The sequence below is a fragment of the Sphaerulina musiva genome, assembly GCF_000320565.1.
Source record: "Sphaerulina musiva SO2202 unplaced genomic scaffold SEPMUscaffold_12, whole genome shotgun sequence".
Taxonomy (NCBI): domain Eukaryota; kingdom Fungi; phylum Ascomycota; class Dothideomycetes; order Mycosphaerellales; family Mycosphaerellaceae; genus Sphaerulina; species Sphaerulina musiva.
The window spans coordinates 1,265,341-1,283,361 of record NW_016017394.1 but is presented as its reverse complement, the minus strand read 5'-3'; the positions used below and the strand labels follow the sequence as shown (position 1 = coordinate 1,283,361).

General features: G+C 49.8%; 8 protein-coding genes across 8 annotated transcripts; 1 reads left to right on the top strand and 7 right to left on the bottom strand.

Moving 5' to 3' along the window:
- Positions 1 to 51: 51 nt before the first annotated feature.
- SEPMUDRAFT_152265 (uncharacterized protein) lies at positions 52 to 1,069 on the bottom strand. Its single transcript, XM_016907342.1, has one exon. The coding sequence runs from the start codon at positions 1,034 to 1,036 to the stop codon at positions 593 to 595; it is 444 nt and encodes a 147-aa protein (XP_016756781.1). The 5' UTR covers positions 1,037 to 1,069; the 3' UTR covers positions 52 to 592.
- A 190-nt stretch (positions 1,070 to 1,259) lies between these two features.
- Positions 1,260 to 5,477, top strand: SEPMUDRAFT_74506 (uncharacterized protein; the record flags this gene model as incomplete). Its single annotated transcript, XM_016910067.1, has 2 exons — positions 1,260 to 2,022; positions 4,801 to 5,477. Exons 1-2 carry the CDS (start codon positions 1,533 to 1,535, stop codon positions 5,475 to 5,477), a joined length of 1,167 nt encoding a protein of 388 aa, XP_016756780.1. The 5' UTR covers positions 1,260 to 1,532.
- Positions 5,478 to 6,131: 654 nt separating this feature from the next.
- On the bottom strand, positions 6,132 to 6,724 carry SEPMUDRAFT_152264 (uncharacterized protein; the record flags this gene model as incomplete). The annotated part of the gene is made up of 1 exon (XM_016907341.1): positions 6,132 to 6,724. A coding segment is annotated over exon 1 (516 nt), but the record flags the coding sequence as incomplete, so codon positions are not given.
- A 147-nt stretch (positions 6,725 to 6,871) lies between these two features.
- SEPMUDRAFT_152263 (DUF1761-domain-containing protein) lies at positions 6,872 to 7,803 on the bottom strand. The gene is made up of 3 exons (XM_016907340.1): positions 7,690 to 7,803; positions 7,262 to 7,566; positions 6,872 to 7,212 (listed from the first exon to the last, which is right to left on the bottom strand). The coding sequence occupies exons 1-3, from the start codon at positions 7,700 to 7,702 to the stop codon at positions 7,066 to 7,068; spliced, it is 465 nt and encodes a 154-aa protein (XP_016756778.1). The 5' UTR covers positions 7,703 to 7,803; the 3' UTR covers positions 6,872 to 7,065.
- Positions 7,804 to 8,098: 295 nt separating this feature from the next.
- On the bottom strand, positions 8,099 to 9,814 carry SEPMUDRAFT_159495 (P-loop containing nucleoside triphosphate hydrolase protein; the record flags this gene model as incomplete). The annotated part of the gene is made up of 2 exons (XM_016907851.1): positions 8,099 to 9,401; positions 9,648 to 9,814. 2 exons carry the CDS (start codon positions 9,812 to 9,814, stop codon positions 8,528 to 8,530), a joined length of 1,041 nt encoding a protein of 346 aa, XP_016756777.1. The 3' UTR covers positions 8,099 to 8,527.
- Positions 9,815 to 10,678: 864 nt separating this feature from the next.
- On the bottom strand, positions 10,679 to 11,799 carry SEPMUDRAFT_152262 (NAD(P)-binding protein). Its single transcript, XM_016907339.1, has 2 exons — positions 11,430 to 11,799; positions 10,679 to 11,246 (listed from the first exon to the last, which is right to left on the bottom strand). Exons 1-2 carry the CDS (start codon positions 11,757 to 11,759, stop codon positions 10,689 to 10,691), a joined length of 888 nt encoding a protein of 295 aa, XP_016756776.1. The 5' UTR covers positions 11,760 to 11,799; the 3' UTR covers positions 10,679 to 10,688.
- Positions 11,800 to 12,436: 637 nt separating this feature from the next.
- Positions 12,437 to 14,665, bottom strand: SEPMUDRAFT_167036 (Ferric_reduct-domain-containing protein; the record flags this gene model as incomplete). Its single annotated transcript, XM_016908273.1, has 3 exons — positions 12,437 to 14,051; positions 14,108 to 14,539; positions 14,649 to 14,665. 3 exons carry the CDS (start codon positions 14,663 to 14,665, stop codon positions 12,437 to 12,439), a joined length of 2,064 nt encoding a protein of 687 aa, XP_016756775.1.
- Positions 14,666 to 15,560: 895 nt separating this feature from the next.
- Positions 15,561 to 16,552, bottom strand: SEPMUDRAFT_167035 (guanylate kinase; the record flags this gene model as incomplete). The annotated part of the gene is made up of 3 exons (XM_016908272.1): positions 15,561 to 16,037; positions 16,134 to 16,447; positions 16,537 to 16,552. 3 exons carry the CDS (start codon positions 16,550 to 16,552, stop codon positions 15,771 to 15,773), a joined length of 597 nt encoding a protein of 198 aa, XP_016756774.1. The 3' UTR covers positions 15,561 to 15,770.
- Positions 16,553 to 18,021: the final 1,469 nt, after the last annotated feature.

Here is an 18,021-nt window from a genome sequence, read left to right as displayed (position 1 = left end):
CTCCAGTATACACTCCTCCATCTGGCCCAGGCTCATCATCTTCCCAAAGCACTTCCATTCGATCGACATCTTCGCGGTACACTCTACCTACGATTACAGCAAGTCCGGGCTCTGGGACTCCAGGTTCCAGTCCAGCTTCGGTGATTATATCGGCTACCTCTGCTCAATCGGCTTCTTCGGGATATACTACTCTACCTACGATAATTGGAAGTCCTGGTTCGTTGGTCTCTGGTACTGCCTCATCTTCGACAAGTATATCTACTGCTTCCATTGGATCGACATCTTCTCAGCTCACTCTACCTACCATAGTATCAAGTTCTGGTTCTTCGATCCCAAGTTCTAGCTCATCGACGAGAAGCATCGCCGTGTCTTCGGTCTCCAGTCGTGCATCATCATCGACAATAATCATTCTGCCAATCATCACAGGCACTCCTGGAAACTCTACTATCGATTCCGGCACATTGTTTCCGACTAGCACTTCAACACGCTCAATATCTTCTCGCTCCACGACTTCGATACAGAGTTCACCTGCTGGTACAGGAAACCCAGTGTCATCTTCCACAAGAACATCACCGACTTCAACCCTCGCCTCTCAATCAACGTCCTTCGAACCGTCCACGTTCACTGCCGATCCCACTCTGGTATCGCCCAGCTCAACAATACCATCAGAGCGCACGACAGCTTCTTCCGCGAGCACTACTATGCCAATATCTGCACCAAGCAGCACACTCTTGTCCTCGTCATCTTCAAGCCAATCGCGCTCTTTGAGCTCTTCCGGCCTTTCCACCGCAAGTAGTACGGACGCTCTGAGTACTTCCTCGAGCAATTTACTACCCTCTTTATCGAGTGCTTCGCTCTCCACGGATAGCACTACTTCAGGCGGCGGCAGCAGCTCTTCGGTATTCTCCGGTACGGCTTCGATCGTGTCTTCTACGATTCCGCCGAGTATTACTTTGCCGATTATATCGGGAACATCAAGATCTTCTAGCGTTGCGAGTTCGAACACGGTCTCTATTTCTACGAGCTCTTCCAGCATTGTGACTTCGAACTCAGCCTCTCTTTCTACGAGCTCTTCCAGCATTGTGACTTCGAACTCAGCCTCTCTTTCTGCGAGCTTTTCCAACATTTCAAGTTCAAACTCAGCCTCTCTCTCTACGAACCCCAACAGCGCAATACCAATCACTTCAGGCTCTACCTCGTCCACAATCTCTACTGTCTCGAGCTTCCCTTCCTCTTCTACGATCCCGACGAGTATCATATTGCCTATTATCTCGGGAACATCGAGCTCTTCCAGCGTTGCGAGTTCGACGACTACGCTCTCTTCATGGACGGACTCCAATAGCGCAATACCGATCGATCCAGGCTCTACCTCTTCCACACTTATTAGCACCTCGAGCTTTCCTCCCCCCTCCACAAGCTCAGGAGGTAACTCTTCAGCATCTGAGACCACGTCGAGCAGTGTTCTGTCTACTACAACCGGTACTGTGGAAACTAGTGCAGATCCTACTGCAACTTCCTCGACCTCGAGTGAAATGTCCTCAGACCCTAGTGGTATCAGCACTAGCCAAATCTCTACATCGGGAGGTGGTAGCACTAGCACGAGTTCATTAGTTGTCATCACCTCGAATACGCTCTCTGCGGTCCCTACTATTACTGCTACTAGCGAGGCTGTGACGTCTGGAGATAGTGCTACCAGTACTAGCACTATCGAGACAACACCGACAGACAGTGGTACTACTAGCGACGCTGCAACATCAGGAGACAGTAGCACTAGCACGAGTTCGTTGGTTGTTATAACCTCGAATACGCTCTCTGCAATCCCTACTTTTCCTGCTACTAGCATCAGTACTATCGAGACAACGCCTGGAGATACTGGTACAACAAGCGAGGCGACAATATCGAGTGAACTCTCCGCGATTCCTACTCTGCCCACTACGATTGAGACGACACCGACAGACAGTAGCACTTCTAGCGCCACTACGACATCGAGTGGACTCTCTACGGATTCTTCTATTGTCTCAAGTACTAGCGAGACAACACCGACAGATGTTAGCACTTCTAGCACTGCTACCACTGACGCTACAATATCGAGTGGGCTCTCCGCGATTCCTACTCTGCCTGGTACTATCGAGACAACACCGACAGATAGTAGCACTTCTAGCACTACTACCAGCGAGGCCACAACATCGAGTGAAATCTCCGCGATTCCTACTCTGCCTGGTAGTATCGAAACAACACCGACAGATAGTAGCACTTCTAGCACTACTACCAGCGAGGCTACATCATCTGGAGAGATCAGCATTACCAGCTCAGAGCCTGCTACACCAGGAGAGGTTAGCACTAGCACCACTTCATCAGTTATCACAACCTCGAGTGAAATCTCTACAGATCCTGTTACCTCGATCGAATCTTCAACCGACTTGACCACTTCATCTGTCGGCAGCGCTACTACGAGCTCAGATATTGTGATCACTTCGAGCGCCTCTTCGATTTCTTCGGCTTTGTCCACTAGTACCACCGATCCAGCCACTACTACCACTTCTGCGCTTGATCTTTCACAGTTCGACGCAGCACTCATCTCGGAAGGCTGCCTGTGCTTGGACATTTTAGAGAGTCCGCCTCAGACGGTGACTTCTACCGTGGATCAGATCCTTACTGCTGTCGAGACCGACATCTCTACAACGACTTCAACCGGTAGAAGCACGGTCATTACCTTGCAGACGTCCACATTCGGAGCCACCGCATTCTCCACGACAGTTTTGACAAGCACGCAAACACAGCTCGTATACCAGACTGCTTCTGAGCTAGTGACGGAAATATTCACCTCTTACTTGACAATCACAAGTGTGTCAACGATCATTGATACCCTGGCTCTGACCGCGACTGAGTTTTTGACCTCTGTCTCTACACAGACGGCGTCAACTGTAGTCATCGATACCGACTCTGCGCTTGCTACCGAATTCAGCACGAGGTTCATTACTCAGAGCACTACCACAACCCTGTACGAGACTGCCCAGGTGATCCAGACTGCTCTATTAACCACGACGTCGACAGAGAGCATCCTTCAGACTGTGACCGACTCGGCTGCCGAGACAGCGACCGTGTTATCCACATCCACCCTTACCGTCCGGGCCACAGTAACACGGTTTGAGACTGCTTCGGAGGTGGCTACAGATCTGACGACCGAGATCCAGACGGACAGCAGCACACTGTACCTCACAGAGACGCTGTCGCTGGTCACGAGTGCTCTGACTACATCGCTCTCCACAGTGTTTAGCACGACCACGACTCTCGAGCAAGCGACTGCAACATTGATTCTTCCAATAACGCAGCTGGAGACTGAGCTGATCACGTCCACTCTCTTCCAAACCATCTCCACTACCGCTTCGGAGACCTTCACGTCAACGCAGATCCAAAGCACGACTATCACGCTGACGGAACTGGTGTCTACTGCAACTACGGCCTTGACGACATCATTCTCGACTGAAACCATTACGACGACACTCTTGCAAACGATTCTTGCTACCGTGACTGGCCTCACAACACAGACAGCCACCGAGTCTTCAACATTAACGTTGTTTGAGACGGTCCCTGCCACAGCTACTGTTCTGTCTACCTCTATCAACACTGAGCTGACGACAATTGTTTCCACGCAAACCCAATCAACCCTCACCGTCGCGTTGACGACCATTCTCCAGACGATTAGCTCCACGACCACCCTTGTGGAGACTGCGCAATCCACAACAACGGCGTTGACGACCCAGCTGTCGACATTCTTGCAGACTCTCACGGAATTCCAAACAGTTCCTGCTACTGTCACCGTGCAATCCACCTCCACCGAGACGACACAAACGACAGTCGTCTCTACAGAGACCGCTTCCACGCTCACGGTTGCATATACAACTCTGCTCCAGACAACGACTTCTACCACCACGCTCGTGGAGACGGCCCAGTCTACGCTTACGGCGTTGACTACTGCAATATCGACGTTGTACACCACACTGACCCAGTATCAAACGATACTAGCGACTACAACGGCCTTTTCGACGTCGACTGACATTCAAAGTACTACCACAACGATCCTCCAGACAGTATCGACGGCCACAATTGCCCTGACAACCTTGACGCGGACGCTCAGCTCGACAACCACTCTTACCACGACCGCTCAAGCTACCACAACGGCATTGACCACTCAGGTATCGACCCTGCTCACGACTCTGACCCAGTTCCAAACCATTCCGGCGACAGCTACGGCACTTGTGACCTCGATTGACACCCAGAGCACTACGGTTACAGTTCTACAAACAGTTTCGACGGTAAGTGAAATAACTTGTATCCGGGCATGTGGACGTACCTCGATAGACCTGCACCCGATTATGGCCCCAAGTTTCAATGATACTTGCTGACCCATCGCTACACAGGTGACCACGGCCTTGACGACTCTCACAACGACTCAAACGACCACTTCGACAGTTCTCGCGACTGATTTGAGTACTGTTACATCACTGCAGACCCAAGTTGCAACAGTGTCAACGACACTCACGCAGTTTGCAACTGCCGGCACGACCGTCACAGGCTTGACCACCAACGTGCAAACGCAGACGAACATCGTCACATCAATCGTCAGCACTGTCCAAAACGTCTTGGTCACGCAGTCTGTGACGTCGCTCACCACTCTCGTACAAGTCGTCAATGCCTCGACAACATCCACGACCACCCTCTCCTTGACATCGACAGCCACCGTCTCTTCTATCGTTGCCACCGTCATACGAACCGTCACCGCCACCATCGCGTTAACAGCGACGCGGACGATCAACCTGACGACAAATGTCACGACCGCCTCCACCGTCACAACCACCCGCTGTCCTCCGCCCACCACATGCGGCAACCAAGGCGTAGCCTTTGCCGTATATGCCAACGTCAACGGCAACAACCAAGGAGGCAGTGACCCTTACAGCGAATTCGTCCCCCAACAATACAAAACCCGCGCTCCCGAATGCACAGGAGTCACCACAGGCGTGGGCGGCATCAACTACGCCACAAATGCCAACAGTCTAACCATTTACTCCCAATGCACGCGCTCCAGCAGCGCGCTCTTCGCTCTCAACCACCAAGGATACATTTACGCCGTCCTCTCCGGAACCTACAGCTTCGTCGTCTCCAACGCGGACGACTGGGTCGGAATCTGGATCGGCCCCAAAGCCTACTCGGGCTGGCTGCGCTCCAATGTCGACGCGTCCGTGGCGTATGGTTTTGGGAGCGCGACTTATAATACCACGTTTGTTGCGGGCCAGTATTATGCGCTTCGCATCATGTTTGCGCAGGCCCAAGGGGATGCGGCGTTTGCGATGCGTGTTACGGCGCCTGATGGGACGGTGTTTTTGGGGGCGGGAGTGGCGAGTAGTGCGTATTTGGTGCAGTATAGTTGTGATGGGGTTACGGCGCCGAGGTTTCCGGCTTTTGGGTCACAGACTTAGATGTATGTGCAGGGGGGGGGGGATGATTTTTTGTTTGTTGTGTATCTGGAGGTTTGGAGGGAGATGGGTTTTGAAAGCGGTTTCTTTTTCCCTATAATTTTTCCTTTTCTTTTCCTTAATTTCGAAAATGTTCATTCACTCGAGTGCCTTTTTCTTCAAGATGTATATACAGTAGGGTTGTGCAGTGAGTGAGTGAGTGGATAAGTGCATCAAATATTCGCAAAATATGTCACTCCGCTGCTATCAACCCATCTACTCCTCCCTCCAATTTTGCTGGCACCATCCTGTTAGCAAAAACTGAAAAGAAGAAAAGAAGAAAAAAAAGAAGAGAGAAGAAGAGAGAAAAAGAAGAAAAAGAAAACTACAAGTTTAGAAGAAGAAGAAGAAGAAGAAGAAGAAGAAGAAGAAGAAAAGAGAACGAACCAAAACCTCCCTTTCTTTCTACAATAAACCCTCCCCTCCCCTCTCCCTCCCTCTTCTTCTTTCTATCCTAACCCTCCCCTTCCCCCTCCCCTATTACCCTAACCCACCCTCCCCCTCCCCCTCCCCGCTCCCCCTCCTCCCCAACCTCTCCAAACACCTCCCCTCCCACCTACTTAACCTCTCCTCCAACCCTTTCTGTCCATCCCTCCCCAAAAAACAACAACATCTCCTCCTCACCCTCCCACAAAACTCCACCAACTTCTCAAATTCTTCTTCAAAATATAATTCTCCAATAACTTGACCCAGAAATTGAATTTGGGATTTTGAGAGTTGAATTTTTTCCTTTTCCTCCACATCTCCCTCTTTTTCCTCTTTTCCATCTGCATCTCCCTCTACATCCTCAGAGCCTGCATCAAAACCAGGAAAAACTTGTAATTGAAATTCCTCATATAATCCACATCTCCTCGATGGATGATGATGATGATGACCATACATTTTTGCAGAATAATTTTTTCGTTGGAGTTGAAAATTTTCTTCGGATTGGAATGTTCGGGATTGGGTTTCTTCTTCCTCTTTCTCATCATCATCTTTTTCATCATCATCTTCTTCTTCTTCTTCTTCTCCGTCTACTTCTCCTTCTACTTCTCCTCCGTCGGTGCAAGTGGTGACTTGATCATGGACATCATCTGCGGCTGTGGTGGCATCATCATCGGCGTCGACTGCAATTGCAAAGAGGTCGGTTGCCATGGCTCTGGTTGCCGCCTGTCGCTTCGTCGAAGAGTTATCTTGTTTTCCTTTCTTCTTGCAGAATCGTTCTTTGTAAATGTCTTGGTCCAGTGGCACATGTAATGACAAGTGAGAGTAGGAATGGAAAATATGAATAATCAAGGATGAAGTTCGATGTCGGAGAATCGGCATCAGCCGAGGATAAGACAAAGACACAAACATCACCATAGAAATAGTCAGGCACTCGACAAGTACAAGAAACTAGTATTCATTTCAGAGGGCCTCCCGTAGTGGAGTATACATATAGAAGGAGTAGCTCAAAGGGTCTGCATTTCCACCGCTATCTCCAACCTGGAAGATTCTGCGCGACGGCAAAACTTCCCATTTTTCATAGTAAAAAGTCCATCTCTCACAGCTTCTGTGCTGTACTCTCCATCATCTACTGGAGGCGCGAGTCGAATGGGTTGGTGCGGGTACCCCAGTAGGTGAGGAACAGCGACAGACCGACAGTCTCGAAGACACGGGCAAGGGCGCCGACGGCGACCGTGTCAAGAGGGCGCTTCTCGGTGGTGATTTGTGCAATGAACTGCGCAGAGTTAGTGGTGTAATGGAAATTTGTGATGAAAAGGACGTACTGATGGGGCAGACGAGGCAGCGAAGATCAGAGCGCCAAGGTATGCAGCGCCCTTGTAAGACAGAGTACCGGTGGCGTTGATGAGAGCTCCCACACCGTATGACTGGACGGCGGAGCCGATGAGCGAAGTGCCCCAAGCGGCACCAGCGGAAGCAGCCTCCTTGGACTTGAAGAACTCCTCATTGCTGTTTGCTTGCATAGCGCGGCGGTATGTGTCGCCGAAGACGGGGCCCAGGACGGCGAGGGATGCGGCATGGTTGAAGAGGGTGCCGAGGGCGATGGCCGATGGCTTCACTGGTGGGAGGTCTGATGGAAGATGGATTAGTTGTTGTTTTTGTGTCTTTTCTTCTCTTCTCTTCTCTCTTCTCTTCTCTTCTCTTCTCCCAATGCGATGGGGGCGCGGGGAGGTTGGTGGTGAGAGAGACATACAGCTGAGAGACATGTTGATGGCGGTGATGTGTGCGGTTGATGGGAGATGATGGGAAAGTGTTGTTGTGGTGGTGGTGGTGGTGGGTGGATGAAGTTGTTGAGGTGGTAGATGTGAGGGTGAAAGAGGAATGAAGGGTGGATGGAAGCAGTTTTGTTGGATGGGAAAGAGATGGAAAGTGGAAGCTCTCTCTGATGATGGCGCATTACCTACGTCACAACTATCAAGCCACTGCGAACCGTGCCCTTTCCACTTCCACTTCCACTTCCACTTCCTTTCCTTCTCTTTCCTTTCCCTTTCCTTCCCTTCCCTTCCCTTTCCTTCCCTTCCCTTGCTTGTCCCTCTTGTTTCCTTCTCCATCCTGACTTCTCACGTGTTGTCGTTAGTATAGTGGAGACTAATGCCATTTTCCCTGTTTGTCGCAATCTCCTCCACCGCCAAGATTGAAAGCCGAAAGTGGTGATGTGCTATGACGACCCTCTGCTATGACGACGGCCATCTTCTGTTATGACGACCGACCATAGGTACTAGGTAGGTGTCTTACTTTCTCTTCACATGTCGACATGCACTATACAGAGCCTCCATGCTGGGCGGAATACTACTGCTCTGCGACTGACTGCTACTTACTCCTCCTGTCACATCGCTCTCCACGCAAAAGACTGCAACACCCTACTTGTTGCTAGCACCGCCTTCTGATGCTCTTGTTGACCTGCATGCAACCCCCATCTACAGAGCATGTATCGCGATAGCCCATTGTCCACAGCAAGAGCTGCTGTCTCGCTCGTCGTTCATGTATATCACACCTTACGTAGCTTCAACATATTACGACTCAATATTCCTTCACCTCGTGCTCCCCATCTCCTTCTCAACACCCTGCCTCTCCGGCCCCCACCTCTCATCCTCCTCACTCCGAATCACCTCATGCACCTCCAACCGCCCCTCCACAATCTCCCTCCCATTCACCAAATCATTCTCATCCGCCCTCCTCCCCGCTTCCTCCTCATCCCGTGCAATCCCACTCGCCACATGCCTCCTCACCAATCTCTTCCTCGCAACCTCCTCTTCCACCTCGACAAACCACAACTCATCCATCAACCCCGCCGCCTCCTTCCACTCGTCCTTTCCCAAAGATAAATAATTCCCTTCCATCACCACCACCCGACTCGAGCCCGGAATCGCAATATCCCTTTCCACAGGATCTTTGACCGCGTGGTCGAAACTCGGCGCGTAAATAGTCTTTGTATCTGCACCAATCGGCTCCCGCAATTTCTTCACCAATGCCAAAAATGCCGGCGCGTCAAATGTAAATGCTGCGCCGCGACGCGCGTGAGCATGTGCTGGATCGGGGAGGGCAGAGAGTTGCGCGCGTGTGAGATGATAGCCGTCCATGGGCAGGAACGTCGCGACATCGAGGGCAGAAGTGGTGGGCGTCGTGTCGGCGGCGGCGGCGGCGCTCTTTTCGTGTGTGTCCGAGCGGCGACAGCGGGAATTGAGCGAGTTGGCTACTCGGGAGGCGAGGGTGGTTTTTCCAGACCCGGGTATCCCGCTCACGGCGACGAGATATCGTTTGTTCGCGGGGAGGTTGGCGAGTTTGTGTTGGAGCTTGTCGACGAGATGGGAGACTTGTTCTTCCATGGGAGCGGTGGTGGTGGGATTGGTTGTAGTAGTGATAGTAATAGTAGTAGTGGAAATAGTTGGAAAAGTCGAAGCTGGACTACATGTACAGGTAAGGTAAGTAGCTATAGAGAAGAGGCGGGGGAGGGGACCCACCGAAGTATCGATAGGTCGAGGGGTACGAAGTAATACTACGAGAAAAGTATCCCAATACCCGGACAGTGCTACAAATTGTACATTTCGCAAACATCAACTCCCCTAAGAACAAAAGAACAAAGTCCTAGGAGGTAATAGCTAGAGACCGAGTATACTAGTTCAATTTCAACTCAAACTACAGGTACCTTACCTAGTCCGGCAATAGCGAGTAAACTCTTTACCTCCCTTACGGCCTGTGAAAAGAGAGTATATTCGAGCATAGGTATCCATAAACCCATATCCCCAACGCGAAGACTCTGCTAATCGCCTCTCGAGCCGATATGCCGCGTAACTAGAGTATCCAAGCCGGGCGTGCATTTTGAGATCACGGAGCATAATCACGTTTTTTTTTTTTTTTGAAAAATATCCTCGTTTTCCGGATTCTTGGTGTAGTAGGCCGTGTAAAGACGTTTTCATACCTTCGAGCCTTGGGAATATTATATTACAGGTAAGTAGTCTTGCGACGGCAGAGGTACGGAACCGGGACATACATGTCTAGCTCCAAGACACCTTTTGAGGACAGTTTCGGTAAACCAGAAGTCCCCTAGAAAGCTTCTCTGAAACTTCTGGTAAATTCATCTCTCTCGGAGGCTATCGATCGATCAAGTTCCTATTCTTGAGGTATTCGGCAATTTCTTCCGACGATAATCGTCCATGACCATAACGAAGGAAGTCTGCTAGCAACTCATTCAAATACTTCGTAGGCTCGGCTTGTAAGTTCTCGTTCCGATTCTTGACTGCTTGCAGTAAGCGATAAATGCCGTCGTAGTGGTTGAATTCACTCCAAGCTTGGTTTTACAGCTCATGTGCCTTCTCTGAGGCGTGACGGGTGCTATATTTTTCTCGCGCATATCGGTCTGATGACGAGAAGTTACTTCTCAATCAAAAGGAGACAGCAAGAGTACCACTTCTGACCAAAAGGAGCGTAGAAGTCGGAGATTGCTCCGAATATACAAAAGTACCTCCTACTTACACTTCGTTTAGGAGGTACCCCGCCGCGAACATTGTATCTTCTTAGAGTTTTGTATATCCCAGTCTGCCGCGATAACGCATACTAACGAAAGGTGAGGCTGGTGAGGAGAGTCAGCAGATGAAAAGAGTAAACGAGTTGAGGAGTCAACACGGGCAAGAGACTTGATCGTATTCCCTCGAACCCTAGCAAGACAAAATACCTACATACCTACCCTTCAACTCACAACTTCCCCTTCCCCGTCGCCTTCCTCCGACTGCGATATCCACTCAACGTCGCCCCGCCATCAATCTCCAATACATTGCCCGTCATATGCGCCGCCCCTCGACTCGCCAAAAACAAGACCAACCCCCCAAAATCCTCCGGCGTGCCCACTCTCCCACTCGGCTGCCCAGCGACCAACGTATCCAACGCACTCTCCATGCCAAACGCCGTCATTCGCGAGGGAAACACTCCGGGACAGATACAATTCACTGTCACATGGTCCGGCATCAATTTACTCGCTTGGCCTTTGGAGAGATGAATACATGCCGCTTTGGAAGGTCCGTAGGAGAATGTTCCTGTCCCTGGAGCGGCGAGTCCGCCTTCTTCGCCTACGGTTACGTCGACGGTCGTGATGCCGGCCATGGAGGCGATGTTGATCACTCGGGATGGGTTGTGGGGTGTGGCGGACTGGGTGAGGAGGGAGTGTAGACCGACGGTGGTGTAGAAGATGGATTTGACGTTGAGGGCCATGAGTTTGTCCCAGCCGGATTCGGGGAAGTCGTCATATGGTGCACCCTGGGGAAGATTGTAAGTATGTATCAGAGAAGAAGAAGAAGAAGAAGAAGAAGAAGAAGAAGAGGAAGATCTTTTCATAGAGTAAAAGGAAAGGGGAACTTGGAGGCATGCCGAAAGGGAAGATAATCAAAATCAAAAACAAAAACAAAAAGAAAAACAAAAAAAAAAAAAGTCACCACGAACCCAAGTCGCACCACTATTATTCAACAACACAGTAAGTCGATCCGTCTTCTTCTTCACCTCCTCACACAACGCCAAACAACCCGCTTTATCCTTCAAATCCGCGACAATATAATCACATTTCCCGGGACCGAGTTGATTCAATCGCTTCGCAGTTTCTTCCAAAGCGCTCTTCTTCCGACTCGCAATGAGAACATATGCTCCATTTTGAATAAATGCTTGCGCCGCCATTTCGCCGAGACCGGTGGCTCCGCCTGTGACGAGGACGACATGTTTGCTAAAGTCGAAGAGACGGGATACGCTTAGGTTGGCGGAGGTGGATGCGTGGGCCATTGTACCTGACTGAGTCTTTCTTTTTCTTTGGAAATTTTCTCGTATACTGGGAGAGTAGAAATGATGATTTGAATGATATAAATTGATGATGATGGAGATGAAGAGTTAAAAGTAGATGGAGGAGATGGAGTTGAGATATGGTCCCAAATTTACATGTAGATCGTCGAACTAACTTAACCTTGGGCCTCGGTACATGGAGCTCGCAAAGGTGAGATGTGGCTGAACAATTCTCCCCCCATCGTCACCATATCTTCTTCAATACCTCCTACATCTTGTTGTCAGTAATAGCGCCAACATTTAACAGATAATATACATTGCTCTTATACGAAATGCAAGTCCGAGCTCCTTAGGTTTGTTTGCCGTTCGTTATTGTTTATCAATCACGGTAGTGCTTCTGTCTATGCTAATAAGTCAGGACTACTTCCTAGCACAAGCTTGCTTGGTTGACTGAGAGCAGAAGAAAAGAACGGAGACGAATCAATGGTATTAAGGACTTCGATACTATTCATAGAGCCTTCCAGTCTCCTCCTCCTCCTCTTCCTCCTCCTCCTCCTCCTTCTCCCTCTTCCAGGCCGTGATGATGATGATGATGATGATGATGATAACAATGATGACTACCTTCCCAGCTACCTTACCCATCACCCGAATTAAAAAGAAAAATACTGCCACTCCCCCCACTACAAACTATAACTCTCCTGCACAAACGCAATCACCGCCCCCCTTTCTTCCGCCGCATATTTACTCGTCAAAAGTCTCACTCGATCCGCCATCCCACTCGGTCCACTCACCACAATCATCGTCCCCGCGCCCGCATCCGCTCGGATTTCCTTGTGCAAAATCGCCTGCAAATTCATACGTTGACCCGTCGTCACTTCGACTTCGACGCCCGCAAACGCCGGCTCCGCGAGCGTGTCGTGCAAAGCCTCCACGAGTGGCGCTTTACTCACTCCCCAGTAGAGCTTGGTACGTCCGATATGACCGGCCAGAAAGGGGAGGATGGCGGTGATGCCGATTCCACCGACGATGCAGATGAGATTGGGGTAGGCTGCGAGATTGCCGCCGCCGTAGTCGCCAAAGACGTTATGGCCGTAAGAGCTCTCGATGAGGACAGGCAAGGTCTTCCGGGTGCGGAGCATGGGGGTGGTGCCTTTGTGGGTGCGGATGAAGAAGCTGAGTCCCACCTGGAGAGGTGGCTGCTGCGAACGATTCAGTCTCGCGGAGTCGATGGGAGAGGTGCCGCGATCTGTGCTGGAAGACTGGATTTCGGGTGCTTTTAACTTCTCCGAGGCCTGTACCACAGCAGACGGCAAGCTCATCTCCGAGAGGCGACGCGAGGCATTATGGGCAGTGTGCGCGATCGAGATGGCAACCGAGAAGGGGTGGTTCTTCCAGACACGCCAGGTCAAGGTCGGAAAGTACAAGTAAGCGGATCCCGATGCTGTCACGCCAAGAATGTCAAGGCGGATATAATCCTCATCAATGACGGTGATTGTTGCTGTCCGAACACCATTTTTCGCAATGCGAACAATCCGCATCAGACGATCGAAACCCCAACAACCAAATGCAATGATGATCCAGGTCTCGTAGCCCCATTGGTGACCAAAGGCCTCGACCACATGCCAGTAGGCGGCCATCAGAACGATGAAAGCGGCGATGATATGCCATGTTACGAAGATTTCGTAGATTTTCTGTCGAATGGGCAAGATGGATGTTGCGAGTATTACGCACATACCAATCGTGGCGACGACGCCCCAGTACCAATATGAACTCGTGGTTTCTTTCGCGTAGTCGAATGTGATCGGATTAGTAGAGTAGATATGCAATAGGAGGGCGGAATGTACGCATGCTTCCACGGTGCAAATGACAGCTAGCCATCGATGTAGAAGCACAAAGGTCCCGTGAGACCAACTGGTGACCCAGATCAAGACATTGTTACGTCCCGCGTAGAGTACAAAAAGGACGAAGTTGGAAAAGCTAAGCACTCCAGTGCGATAAGAGATGTAGGTCGCAATCTCCAACCCCCTCGTCTCGTATCCAGAGTTTGGTCGTCTGCTCTCGTAACCAACGGAGCAGAGAATGACATTGATTATCCAGAGATACGCAATGAATAAGGCCTGGCCACGAGTAGGTACGATGAAGGTCTTGAGCCAGGGAGTGTTGTGATTTCCGCCAAACGCGGGCGGATCGATGAACCGAGCCTTGAAGCGGCTGACGAATGGTCTGGGAAATGGAACGAACCGCAACAGCGAGAGGGCAATTGGAAGCGCAGCGCCGGTCGTGAGTAGAACCAGACTAGGTGATGTTGTTAGCTCAGAATCAAAGCCGAAGAGCGACCAGTCGCATCGTACCCATAGCGAACGTGTGTGGCTTCATTCTTCTCAAAAATAAGATCACTATTATAATGAGCCAGCCACGTCTCCTCGTCAACCAGTGTGTTCTCATCCATCAGCACCTGGTCGGTAGGTATTGTCACATTGGGTGGCGTCATCACTCGGGCCAGGGTTTGTTGATAAGACTCCTTGGGCTCGGGCTGTCCTGGCTTGGTACCTGGCATCTTTGTCGTCCACCACCGCTCAATTTTCCATATCTCCACATCCTGACAATGCTGGGAGATGCAGTACGCAACAGACTGGAGGAATCGATCGTTGTTGGCGTAGCATTCGGGAGTCTCTTTTGCAGGATGATGCCTCTTCTCCATATGGCTGGGATTTGTATCGTTGCAGTTGAGCGAATATGGGGATACTGAGTCCCTACATGCCTGCGCGCAAGGTGGTTTGTACCTTATGAATGGCCCAGTCAGTCAATTCACAGTCCCGTCGTCCTAGCAGGTGCGCAGAATGCAGACAACATTCGACTCCATCGTATCGCCTGGCGAAGCCATGCACTTACATCGTGATTCCTGCCATCGTTAATTGGTAGTCACTCAGATCCCAGAATGCGAGTGCCACACGTACCATAGCCAATGAAGCCTGAGCCTGCCACTCTCTCATCTGTTTGTGAAGCAGACGCAGAGAGTGTCCATATCCAGCCAACCAGCAACAAGGCTGATCGTAACGAGGCTTGTGTCATTGTTGTTGGAAGACGCACTCTGCACCAAGCTCCAACAAGCTGCAACAGGTGAACGGCACATGGGCGGCGGTGTCAAGATAAATGAACCGCATGAGCTCTGGTGGTGTAGATACGGCCTGGGACGTAGCGATAACACGCGCAAAAGTCTATACAATTGACTTGCGCACTGGCACCTGGTACCATGTATACACATGAGTTCGCGTGCAGGGCGATAAGCACCAGTAGTGTAGTTCAGGCTGGTCACAGCAAAACTTCGTTCCGCCAGAACAGTTCACAACGAGATGAACAGAGGGGATCCCTGATGCTTTCCAGCTGCCTCAGGAAGTTTCGTTAGTGTCTCCCGTCAAGCTTGCCCGCACTATCCCAAAAGAGGCCGGAGGCAATATAGGGGCACCAGGAGCCGGAAGTTTAGAAGAATGTCGTCAATGTTGAATCAATTTGTCAATGGGAATCTCCCCCGGATTGCACCCCCACAGGTACCAAAGACTATGTCGACAGCTCGGGACTCCACCATGCCGCGTTTCTTTGGGCTCATGCGTTTTCCAGGGGACCCGAATGGAGACGTAGCGGTGGAGATTAGCCAGAATGAAAAAAAAAGTATACGTTGATTTCGCGATTGTTCTCATTAGCATCTGGCGTGTAAATGAAGGACTTGAATGGAGTATGACTCTAGGCTTCTGCCCCTTGCCGTCGGCGCAAAATGAAAACTCGACTAGGAGAAAGAGTCATTAGCCAAATTGTATAGGAGTTTGTGTGTGTCTGGTGACTCGACATAAATGTATATGGGAGCAGGAGCGAGTAAACGCATCGTCGGGATCATGGATCTTCAGTATCGGAAGCAGGAAGACAGCCTTTCGTAGTCATCTAATCGCTCCGTCTGTTGTCGAGAGATAATATTCTGTATCATCTGCCTGGAGTCTACTAGCTGTAGCGTAGCGCTGCTCATGATGAAGAGGCTGATTCCGGCACGCAGAATGCCTCGAACTCCTTCCAGGCCTTTTCAAGGTCGTCATTGACAATGATCTGGTCATGCACGCCTGGAGTCTTGGAATACTCAATTTCGACTGCAGCTTGAGTCAAGCGCTGCTGGATTGCTTCTTCCTTGTCGGTCGCTCGACCTCGCAGTCGCTTCTCCAGGATCTCGACTGAAGGTGGCTGCAGGAAGAGGTATCGTGCGTTCAAGTCGGTCTTCTTGACTTGCTTCACGCCCTGTATTCATAGTGCCGTGAGTCTGAGCATCTCCTTGTACACCACACCACTTGCGCTGGGAAAGAGCATGTGGCAGCCACGCACGCAGACACTCACCTCCATTTCAATATCCAAAATACAGGTTCTTCCCTGCTCGGCCACATCCTTCACAGCCTGTACACTCGTTCCATAGAAGTTGCTGCCAAACTGAGCATGCTCGATGAAGCCGTTCTCGTCGACTTTCTTCTTGAACTCGTCCTTGGACACATACCAGTAGTCCTTGCCATGTTCCTCGCCGGCTCGTGGGTCGCGTGTGGTGTGGGAAACGGAAAGCGCGAAGCGATCGGGATAGGCAGCGCGCAGACGCTTGATGAGGGTGGATTTGCCGGAGCCGGAGGGACCAGAAACTACGATCGGTCGAGGTTTGGAGTCTGGTTCGCGAGTCAGGGTTCTGGGTGAGGTGTATGGTGGCAGGTGGTAGTAGTGGTGGTGGTGATGGTGGTGGTGAATGGAGGTCGGCTACCTGTGGGCGCCATGATGGTGGCGAGTGAGCGACGCACAAGGGGAGATGCGTGAGTGGTAGATGGGAACAAGAGAGGGATGCTGGGCACGAGTCGACTCTTCAACATGGGGTATGCGAAGTGGTATCAATGTATCATTATTGGCATGTGAAATGGTGGGAGGGCAGCGGTGGGGGCCGTTGAGGCGGGACCCGTTTCCGAATTTGTGGGCTGATATGAGTGGATATGTTTGGACAGAAGGATATGGGTGCCCTAGCATTATGTGATATAAGTTATGTGAGATATTAGGGGCCATTTATTCCTTGGCGTTTGTAGGTAGAGTTAGGGATACCTACCCCCCTTACTTTTCTCTTCTTAATAGGTTAGACCTATATATTAATTGAACCTACTTTTCGGTTAGTACGGCTTTATCTCTATCTTAATTAGGCTAGTATAGTATATAGTTCTAACAGTTATAAGCCCGGCTAGCTCTGTTTGATCAATCAAAAGAATCAATTAGTTACTAGATATCTCCTAGAATCAACTAAGATTAGTCGAAATCCGCTATATTAAGACAACAACCCGAGGACCGTATACTATTACTTAAATGCCGGCCCAAACCCGCTTATCTAGCAGAAGAGAAGAAAGCTAGAGCCTATTAGATCAACTTATATTAGAAGGAGAGACACCTAGCGGCTCGTATCCTAGGAATTAAGCTATTCTAGAGTAGATTAACGAGTTCAACGAAGATACTATAGCTGATTCTTCTAAACCCTTAACGACGACGTCGATTGCTAAGCTGCGTACCTAGTAGGACTAGAACGTCTAGATTACCTATATTAAGATTAAAGTAGGAAATTACAGAATATAGGAGGATATCGACCCTAGTACTAATAAGCTAGATCTATCAAACCTAGTCTAACTTAGGGACTCTCTACTATTTACCTTTGTAATTACTAAGACTACTACCTCTATCCAATTCAGTACTGCTTAATACACTTATAGGTATCTAAAGGAAGTATAGTCTAAGAAGTAGAAAGGGTACTAGAAACTCTTAACAATTATTAACTAGTCTATCTCTATAGACCTCTAGTATAGGATAATTAATTGCAAGACTCTAAGAGAGAAGCTTAAGAAGCTCTTAGAATACACTAAGCCTAATACCCTTGCTACTACTTAGTTGTTAAAGAAAGAGTTAGAAACCCTAACTCTTCTACTATATAGAAAGTCTATTCCTAACTATATGTACCTTTAGTTCAATTAGTATAGTAGAAGAGATACAATTAGTAAGCAAACAGACAATAAAGCAACCTAGGCATAGCTTACTTCTATATCTCTACTCTATAGAGATTATATTACTACTAGGACAGGTAGGTTGCTAGATAAGCAGAATAAGGATAGGGAAGTAACTACTCTCTATTTAGAATTAAGAGCCTAGTAGTCCTACTTTTAGTATAATAGAGACACTAAATTCAAGAGCAAGCATAGAACTACTATTGCTAGTA